At 42.1% G+C, this 11,139-nt stretch overlaps 1 protein-coding gene across 1 annotated transcript; it reads left to right on the top strand.

Annotated features, from left to right (window-relative positions):
- The first annotated feature begins 169 nt into the window (after nt 1-169).
- On the top strand, nt 170-5,095 carry plpp6 (phospholipid phosphatase 6). Its single transcript, XM_031311978.2, has 2 exons — nt 170-960; nt 4,329-5,095. Exons 1-2 carry the CDS (start codon nt 468-470, stop codon nt 4,694-4,696), a joined length of 861 nt encoding a protein of 286 aa, XP_031167838.1. The 5' UTR covers nt 170-467; the 3' UTR covers nt 4,697-5,095.
- The last annotated feature ends 6,044 nt before the right edge of the window (nt 5,096-11,139 follow it).

Genomic DNA, 11,139 nt, shown 5'->3' with positions numbered 1-11,139 from the left:
GACCCGGATAGGGGCGGGTTAACTTCTGTTACGTAGATCATCGACCAACCAGATACGAGAATGTTTTTTCTACAACTTTATTAAAACAACAATACAATTACAAACCCATAACAAGCAGAAAAGCCACAACAAATATTAAATAATAATAATAATAATAATAATAATATATACAAACATATGTATGCAAACACACATATTTATGAAAAAATAACTACTCAATTTACAAAATTATTATTAAATTGTTCTTTTATTCCGCCAATGCAAAAAAACCCAATTTCCCAGGTAGCTTTGCGATTAGAACAACAAAGATGGAGATTCAGCTGTTTCAGGACGTGATATGAATGAAACGTACAACAGATGAACTAAAGGAGCAACAACCCGCGCAGCACTGCAGATAATTCACCACCACTGCGGGTCAACTACATAACGTGACATAAGTGTCTACGTCGGTAATATTAACAGATAAAATGCCTTCTCCTAAAGCTAAAAACCCCGTTCGCAGCGGTGGAAGCCCGGTGCTCGGAAGCTCCAACGGTCGCTACGAGTTCATGTCGCTGACGAAGCCGTTGAACCGGTCCTCGCCGTCGCATCTCCTCCAGCGGCAGGGCTCCGAGCCGGCAACGGCTCGCCTCCGAGCATCGGAGAGCCCCACTCGGCGCCGGGGCTCCAGCTCCTCCACGGGCTCCACGAGCGGCCAGGGGCTATCAGAAGAAGACGGTATCCGGCTCAACCCCTCCTTCATCCGCGTAGCGCTCAGCTCGCTTCTCGCCATCGACCTGTGGATGTCCAAGCGGCTGGGGGTGTGTGCCTGTGAGGACTCTTCCTGGGGCAGTGTGCGCCCGTTGATGAAACTGATAGAGATATCGGGACATGGCATCCCCTGGCTGGCTGGTACCGCCTACTGTCTGTACAAGAGCGACAGTGCTGCAGGGCAAGAAGTCATGCTCAACCTTCTCATGGGTAAAACGCTCTGCTATTTGTGTTCCTTCTTATGTTGCCACCCTGTGTCTCCCTCTAGGAGGGAATTAACACATAAACAGATAGACATACAGACATGTATGTCTGTATGTATGTATGTATGTATGTATGTATGTATGTAACAGTGCTAGTGTATTTATTGCACCCCTGCTCTGCTGGGCTAAGATTTACCATTGGAGTTCAGCAGCTTGATGGAAGTTGGAATAAACAATAACTTTAGTCTGTTTGTTTTACATCTCGGCACACAGAATCTTCTCCCTGATGGCAGAAGTTCATATTCAGGAAAGAGAGGGTGTAGAGAGTCTGCAGTGATTCTTTCAGCTTGTTTTCTGACTGCTTGCTCGTACAGGCTCTGTATGGGCTTGTACTCTTTCCTCCCTATTATCCTCATAGCTGTCTTGTGTGTGCTGACCAGCCAGCTTTTTAGCTGCACTGTTAAGTTGCCAAACCATGCTGTGATTTACTTAATGCCAATGCAGACATGTTTCTAGGTAACGTTACCAGAGTTTGGTTGAGGTGCGGTATTTAGAGTCACACCCCCACAGCTCCTCCTTCTTCCCCCCTTCTATCAGAACTCACAGGTGATCCCACCTCCCATGAGGTGTTTAGCTTTTCTCCATCAGTGCTGACAGGTTCTGGCACGTAGATAACATCTGTTCATTTTAATGCACCTCTGTTTGCAGCTGCTGCTGTAGCTTGCTCCACATCACCCTTAGATTGTCTGACTGACACTTTGGGAAACCACGTTTATACCATGATAAAAAGGATGAGGTCAGTTTCAATATTTTGAGAAAAGCAAGGCGTAGGCCAGTGCGAGCTGCGATGCAGGTCCATCAGACTTAAAAAAAAAAAAAAAAAGTCACACAACTCTTCTCCAGCACAGAATGCTTTACACACAAATTGTTTTCCGCTGTCTTGTCTATATTGGGATTGTCTCACCCTGAGTAAAGCATGGTGAGCCGAAGAAGAGTTGTGAGACAGGTTTTATGGATGGACTTGCATTGAAGCTCACACGGGCCTGCATTTAATCAGAGATATAGCAAAGGTGTCTTTTGGGACTGTAGATTGATCTGTAGATTGATTGATTTATAAATGGTAATGCAGCTTTTACTTGGATTGCGTCAGTTAACAGCCAGTAATCTATTAGGAATTGAAACACATGCATGCCAATAGGCTCTCCTCATTTTAACTTTCTTTAAGTGTACATCCACTTTATACATCAGGATATGCCTATTGTTACAGGGCGAGGATTTGTGTCGAGATTGAGGTCTGGTTGTTTTGCTCAGTAACACAAGCCCACAATGGCGGTTTTGCCTGATATAAACTATTGACTTATTTTCTTTGGGTGGGTGGGTGGGTAAATGAATGTTTTTTTTGTTTGCCCTAATCCACACCTGCTTCCAGTTTCTCTACATCATTTTTAGTTATAACTTAATTTTGTCAGTCAGCTTCCACATCAGCTTGTCAAACATTATTTTCGGTTTTGCCTGATTAGAAATTTGGACTTGTTTTTATTCCTGCGTGTGGGTGATTGAATTTTTTTTTCTTTGGGTGTGGGGTAATTAAATTGACAGGTGGCTGGTCAGTAGATATGAGGCAGGTAGAGGCAAGTCTTGCTATAAGTGCAGTAGGCAATATAAGGGTAGGAGCATGCCTTTGTTCCCACAGCCCTATGTTCCCACAGTTCCCACATTTCTAAGATTTTTTTCCAAAATTAGGCTTCCCACATTTCCTTTTTCATAAATTTGTATCAGATTTTATCCCCCTTTCTCCCAATTTGGTAGCCAATTACACCCAACCTATTTTCCCCTAACCCTAACCCTAACCCTGTGGGAACATAGGGCCTAATTTTAAGAAAAATCTTAGAAATGTGGGAACATAGAGCTGTGGGAACATAGGGCTGACCCCATAAGGGTGGTTCAGTCCCCACTGTTAACATTTTTACAAATCACCAACTGTATATGTGCACTACGCTCAGGATGGAGAAGCTGTGAAGAACACTTTATGCACCTGCCTGTGGAAGGAAACTGCAGACTGTGACAGCTGCACGCTCTAGTTATAAAATACAGCTTTCAACAACAGCATTTATTTGACCATACTGAATAAAATGTCAGTTGCATATTCATTTTGCTGCAATCCTTTCATTGGACTCCCAGCAGCGATTGGCTCAATGCCACCTGGCTTTTTCATTCTTTTTTTAGCACTGCAGCCCTGGAGAACTGCTAATAAAAATATTTTTATATAAGTACACTGTAGTGGCAATCTGACCACAAAAAATGCCACTGGAGGGAATTTGAAACCATTTCCAGCGCTTGCTGGTGCAAATAATGAGGTCCGCCATCGTCTTAAGATGAATCCTTTATTTTATAACTGCATTTAAAAACACCTACAAAAAGACTAAGAAAGATTAAAAATGAGCAGACGAGATCTAAAAACATCACTTGCACACAGCTGAGGTTGAAAAACTGTGTGGCTTCCCAGATCCTAATTTCCTCCATCCCCTTCTCACCTGTGATTCCCTGTTTCTAACCTCCGATTGTGGTAATTAGCACACATACACACAGGTGCACAGGTGACGTAGCGATCAAACCATTCACACCATTCACACCATTCACACAAACCTACCACACACACACACACACACTATACACGCATGCAGCAAAATTGGCTACAACATCCACTATGCCCAGGTAAGGGGCGGCAGATATAAGCTACAGTTTTCCTTCAGCACAGTGGACTTATTATAGGCTGGTTCTGATTTGTGTATATTATCCCAATGACAGAATCTAAGCTATAAGGTGACATCATTTTGCTTACAATGCCATCTATGTTTCTGTTGTGATGTAAATCTGTACCAAGGATACAAAGATAACTGTTGTTATTGCAGTTACAGTACATCCTCTCTTTATGTCTGTTCTTGTTTGCCAATGTGATTATGTTATGTTATGTGATTACATTGCTGTTTCTTCATTAGGGTTGGGTACCGAAACCCGGTGCTAATACGGCACCGGTGCCTAAACGACCGGCATCTACCGGACCGAATAGCAATGCGGATTTCGGTGCCTCATTTCGGTGCTAATTAAATGCCTTCTGCGTTGCTCTCTGATGCTGATGAACAACAGAGACATTGCGTTCACTTGAAACTAGTAAGCCTCGTAGTGCATTCAAAGTTATTGTAAAATACCCTATTCCCTATTACCATATTTTTTTTAAGTATCTGTTCAGGCACAGTTTAGGCACCGGCACCATTTTAAAAGTATCGTTTTAGCACTGGTATTGGAAAAAACCCAAACGATACCCAACCCTATTCTTCATACAGCATAACACATCTTCCCCTTTATCCCCTTCAGGCCTGCTGTTGGACCTGGTCCTGGTTGCCATTGTTAAGGCAGTGGTGCGTCGGCGTCGGCCAGCACATAACCGCATGGACATGTTTGCCACCTTTTCTGTGGACCGCTACTCGTTCCCTTCAGGCCACGCCACCCGCGCCGCCATGTGCGGGCGCTTCCTGCTGGCTCACCTGGTGCTGGCTGCCCCGCTGAGGGTCCTGGTCCTGCTGTGGGCCAGCCTGGTGGGCCTGAGCCGAGTGATGCTGGGCAGGCACAATGTCACTGACGTGATGTTTGGCTTCTGGATGGGCTATTGCCAGTATAACCTTGTAGAGATGTTGTGGCTCTCACCTCAAACCCTGCAAGGGCTGCTGGGACAGTTGGCTTAATATTAGGGATTGAAGGAGGACAAGACATGGAGGTTTTAATCTTGATTGTAGGAGCACCTGCACACCTTTTGTCTTTTAGACTGATATACGTATAGGAGAAATTGTCTTAGAGAAGAGAGCTCTATCAAACACAGCTTTGTTCTGCTGTTATCTGACACTTAAGTTCAAAAGGCCACTTTCCACCTGTAATAAATAGTACAGGACTTTCAATCAGAATAGACCAGGAGAAATTTGTCCAGATTAACCTGAAGCCACCTCACTCTCCCTGCCGGCCATATTCACTGGAAATGATTTAGGGCGTTTTCACACCTGCCTTGTTTAGTTCGGTTGAATCGAACCCTGAAGCGTGCCGTTCGTTTGGGCAGGTGTGAACACAATAAACACACTGGGTGCGGACCAAAAAAAAACGGACCAAGACCACCTTGAGGAGGGGGGGGTCTCGGTCCGATTACAAACAAATTCTGGTAAGCTTCGGTACGGTTTGTTTGTGGTGAGAATGAGATCCTACCTCGATCAGACCCATCTATCAGCTGTACTCCGCAAGTTTGAGCTAAACGGCTGCCGTAGTCAGGTGTGCTTTGCCATTTGCGAGCATGCAAACGGTGGCAGTTTGCAATAATTCTCTCACAGAAATACACTACGATCAAGCTCGCCATCACTCACACTCCGTGGTCTAGGTGTGTGTACGTCTCAGCCGACGCCTCGCCGAGCAGACGTAGCAACGGCACTCGCAAAACAATGTCTGGAAAACTATTTAAATAAAATAAGCTGGTTTTACCATGGAGATGCGAGAAATAGCCACTAGTCCAGAACACAGGACCTTCCTACAGTATTTACTGTCTTGCTCCCGCCCCAGACACATCTGACCAATAAGAGGAGTGAACGTTCTTGCGTGGTCTGTTGTGATGCATTTTGGTACGCTTGGATTTTCATTAGTGTTAAAACGAAACCAACCAAGGGGGAAACACTCCAAGTTTACAAACTCATCAACTGATTCCGTCCAGAGCAAACAAACTACAGGTGTGAAAACGTCCTTAGGGCCCTATCTTGCGCAGCGCAAAGCCCGACGCAAGTGTCTTTGCTAGTTTAAGACCGACGCAGTTGTCAATTTTCCGTCCAGCGCCCGCGTCGTTTAAATAGCAAATGCGCCTGCGTCCATCTTTGTGCCTATGGGCGTGCTGGTCTTACAGGGAGGTGTGTTCAGGTGCATTCTTGGCGTATTGCTATCTTGAGGCAGCAGGAAGTGATCGCACCATTGACCAATAAAAACCTGGTCTAAAGTCAATACCGCAGCATTTAATTTTTATTTTAACAGTGAATTAGTAAAATGCGCCTAGGCTTATGCACAGCGTGCGCACACAATGCTTGTTACACACACACAGGGACGCACAGCAGCACACAAAAGATTACAAATAAAAATATTACGGTGCTAATCCGCCATCATAATAGCAATGCGCCAAGGTCCAAACGCGCCTGGCTTTTAAAGGGAATGTGAGATGATCTCTGATTGGTTTATTGCATGTTACGCCCAAAACACACCTATGAATTAATGAAGACACTAAGTACAACTCTTTTGAACCATGCGCCCGGCGCATAGACCCTTTTTTCCGCCGTCAAACTAGCAGAAGTGGATTTGGACACGCCCTAAACGCACCTGCGCCATGCGCTTCACGTTGTGCGCTTAGATCGTTAAAATACTTTTGTTGGGAAGGAAGTGTTTATTTCAAATGTCTGAGCTTTCCACTTAAGGATCTGACTTAGATTTAGCCATCACAGAGGAGAGGTTAAATAATTAATATTCACAGCTATTTCACAGACAGTTTGCTCACAGTTGTAAGGCCCCTTTGGTTTTGCTCTTGTTTAGGGAAAGAGTTGATTTTGATATTAACCGTATCATTTCCCCACTCAGCAGTTTACAGTTTATGCTCCTGTTTACCTCCATCCACTTTGAATGTTCCCTTTAACAGGGAAAACAACATTTACATGATTTTTGGGCTTAAGGACAGAAATGTCATCATTTTTAAACACGTTATTGAGAAGTCAGAAGAAGAAGTGTGTGGGAACCCTCTTCTTTAGGCACTGACAGTTTCAAATGGTGTAATGAGGCTGAAGACTGACACACTGTACAGTGAATGTGTCAGTAAGAGGAAGGAAAACTACATACTGTAAAGATTTGAGTCTTAGAGTAGCCGGGTGGTACATACTATACAGTATCTTTACATCTTCATTGTAAAGTAATAACCGTAACATAACCCGCTACACTGAAGACAAATAATTACAGTTTGGCTCGATGGTAAAGGAATCACAGATTTGCTGTTTTACTGAGGGGGGAAAAAATCATGAAAGATTGTAAGTTTACAATACGTGGATGCGTCTTTCATTCACAGTTAAAAACTAAGTCCTTCAATGACATTACATGAGCATATTGTTTATCAATCCAGATCTTGCTCGATTTCATAAAACTCCCATTATTCGAGACGTTGAATGATGAGTTGGTCATACTTGATCACTGGCTCTGACTGAGGATGATATTAGTTGGGGGTAGAGATGCACCGATATGAACATTTTAGCCGATAACTGATATTAACATATTACTGGTATTGACCAATGTCGACAAGATCTGTATAAAACAAGTTTCTATTAGAGATGGGAGATATGGAGAAAATCAAATATCGCGATATTTTTGAGCAAATGTATCGATAACGATATTGCGGCGATATTGTAGGGTTGACTTTGGGTTCAGTTTTGAAAAAGAATCATCAGTAATGTGGATAAAATGACTAATTGGATAACGGCAAAAAAAATAAAACAGCCAAAATTGTTTGATAAGTTCAGAAAATGACATCACTTTACTGTAATGCAGCCTTTAAAACCAGGAAAAGACAACACTTATGTCATATCAGGATATTACGATATCCAAAATCTAAGACAATGTCTAGCCTCATATACCGATGGCCATATAATATCCATTTATTGCTCAGCCCTAGTTTCTATGATAATCACATTTTGTACATAATGAAAAACGTGTAAACACTGTGAATTTTAAAAACGTAATGTCTTTATTTGCAAAACATTTGGAAAAGCCCATAAATCATTGGTTTCTCCAGCCACACTGGCTAGCATGTGGACTGCAGCTGCTGCTGTTTGTGTTTAGGCTGCTTGCTAGTAGCTTGCTTCTGATATTGTTTGTGAACTTCAGGATGGCGGTTCTTCATACGATCAAATTGGAGTTGTTGGAAGGATTTGACACGGCATCCTCCTCGCATTACTTCGACCTTGCAAGTATTGCATACCGCAAGTTGCGCGTCTTCTTTTTTCAATGTGAAAAACGTCCAGACAAGTTGCTTCGTCTTCAGCATGTAAATCCTGCGCTGCGTCACTAACTCTGCGTGGCAAAAAACAACAACACACACACACACACACACACACACACACACACACACACACACACCAGCGCTGCTCTGACACACAATGGGAGCTAGACAGAAACATCGCCTGAAAACATCACCCGATACCGATATGATTGCCAATATTTCGTGCATTCCCAAGTTTAGGTCATGACCTCATTAAATCTCAGCCCAAGCCGATTTGGAACTCCTGAAACTTTTTAAGTGAAGTACTTCTGTACACATACATAATCCTTGAATCCTTGAATTAAATTTGTATTGTTATTTTACGTCATGACCCCACCCATTAAATCTCAGCCCAAGCAGATTTGGAACTACTGAAACTTTTTAAGTGAAATATTTCTTTTTTTTTTAATTGGTTCTTACAGTCAGATGAAGATATGTGGGTGAATAAAACAGAAAACTCAGATTGGACAGATAGTCTAGCTTGCTGTTTGGATTTACCCTGCAGAGATCTGAGGAGCAGTTAACCATAGTCCTCATAAATCCACCGGATTTTGGAACGCCAACACAAAGAAAGTCCAAGGCAACGGATTTCTGGCCTAAATGAGTGAAATCCGGCGGATTTTCCGTCGGCAGTGGAGCAATCCCGGAAGTGGAACGTCAAGGATATAGACTACTCAACTACTAACTCTGACGTGATATCACATGACTCAAGTCGCGTTTTTTTTTAATTTAAATTTCCCACTAATTCTCAGTTAAAAGATTCACAAAAGCAATAATCTGTAAAAGGGATTAACAGCCAGGTGTTGAACTGTTGAGGACTGGTCTTGAATCTTAATGTTAGGTCACAAACGTGACCCTGTGTGGTCAGCGTCTATGTACCTTGCTGACTTTGTCTGGTCGTGCATACTAATTCTCACAAGCAGCATGTTTATTGATTAATCCACATACACACACTGACCCACTGAAAGCATATTGAATGACATGAATATTAAACTTGAAATGACACCAGCGGTCAAGATGTTGTGACACAGAGGAACGTTTGACATTAGCGCTGCCACAGAGGCTGTTGATCCATACGTAAGCCATTACAGCATGTGGTTAACTGATTTGTGCCCTGACAGTGTGTTGGCTGTCACACATCTGTACCAAATCTGAAGAGCAAATGTACATTTTTTTTTTGTGTGCAGATGTGTCATTCAAGCAATATTTTTGCTTGTTGAAATCAGAAGATTCGCCTATATTCATACATACATCCTTTCATTTTTTATTGTCAAATAAGTATCATACAATGTTGCTGTTGAGCAGAATTGCTAACATTTTTCTAAAAAGGCTTGTACTTAAGGACAAATCCGGCACAAAATGAACCAAGGGGTTAATAACATGTGTCCGAGTTCGACCGTTCTCTGGGATATGTTTTCATGCTAATCGAATGTGACCAGTTTTATCGCAAACCGCTAATTAGCTTATAAAGCTAGTCGTCGGGGCATGGCTAAAGTAAAAAGAAATTGCTATTTCTATACTACTAACAAGGCTCAAAATAGCACCACACTTCCACGGTAGCATCATGAGGGTCCCTACATGTGGTATAAAAATAGCGATTTCTTTTTACTTCAGCCGTGCCCCGACGACTAGCGGTATAAGCTAATTAGCGGCTTGTGATAAAACTGGTCACATTCGATTAGCATGAAAACCCGTCCCAGAGAATGGTCGAACTCGGACACGTGTTATTAACCCCTAGGTTCATTTTGCGCCGGATTTGTCCTTTGAGAGATTTAAAGAAAAGGAAGTGGTGTGCATGTATTATTGTACCTGATCCATTTATTCACTATATGTGCACAGGTGCACTTGCTCACTCACACTCACACACATCTTGGCACTGCCAGAAACCAGAACAAGTGTACCCTCATTTTTTTTTTTTTCAGTCGTTTCTAATTTGTCTTTTAATTTTGATTAGGAGTATGATGAGATATGGTGAGTTATGCCTTCTGTGTACATGTATGATGTATGAACTATTGTTGAACCATTTCTTACAAACTAACATCATTTAACGGCCTGTTCCCTGGTATGCAGGTGCCCCATAATAGACTTTCATTGACCTCTCTCTGCAATAATCGACCAATGATCTTCCCAGTGCGAGCGATAACATGACCAGCAAGCGAGGTGGTAGCTTTCATTCTTTTTATTTGATTAGCCTTTTATCACAAATCTATATATGCTGGACAGTGAACTCTGTGACCAAATGATTTTTAGCATTCTTTTTTTTGTGTTGTTTTACATGTTGATATGGCGGCAAGGCAGAGACCTAAGAAAAAGATGTATGATTACACAATAGATTTTGCACATTCCACGTCAGCAAATGTCACATCCGTTCTTGCACATTGTCAAACATGAAGCCAGCTCCAATATATTTGACTGCACTTGGTTTTGCCTGCTATATATTATAAATGATATTGTGTGTTTCCTGTATATACCTTATTCTTAATGTGTAGAAATATGCCTGTGTGGTCATGTGGTTACACTGTGATATGATCAGTGGATTTGAATGTGCTGCTCAATATTCCCTGAAGGGTTCTTCTTGAATGATTTGATTGTAATGATTTTTAATTAAATGGGGAACAATTTGAAACTGTCTCATGTCATGATAGATCTGAAGTATATGTATACCGTTGTGCTCATAAGTTTATGAACCCATGCTGGAGAGCGGGTTATCCTAGATACTGGCATGGGGTACTTTCCATAAAATCATCTCTCAATGCAAATCAAACCAGTTATTAGGCTAACTGAAATAAAACCATGCCAATCTCTAGGTATGGTGAAGGGTATGTGATGATGTGGGGCTATTTTAATTCCAAAGACCAAGGGAACTTTATCAGGATGCATAGTATCCTGGATCCATGAAATAACTGGCCTTTAAAAAGAAAAATCTGCCTGCCTCTATGGGAATTTAACATAGGGGTGTGTATACTTATGCCCCCTGTATTTTAAGGAAGAACATTTATTTATTTACGATACGTTATTCATTCACAAAGAAATTTGTTGTCTTTAAAGGTTGGATTTTTCCTCATTTTTTAATTAAGGCATTAAGATCAA

This window comes from Sander lucioperca, chromosome 11 (assembly GCF_008315115.2).
Source record: "Sander lucioperca isolate FBNREF2018 chromosome 11, SLUC_FBN_1.2, whole genome shotgun sequence".
Classification (NCBI taxonomy): Eukaryota; Metazoa; Chordata; class Actinopteri; order Perciformes; family Percidae; genus Sander; species Sander lucioperca.
The sequence above is the reverse complement of the archived record's forward strand: the minus strand, read 5'-3'. Positions and strand labels throughout refer to the sequence as shown.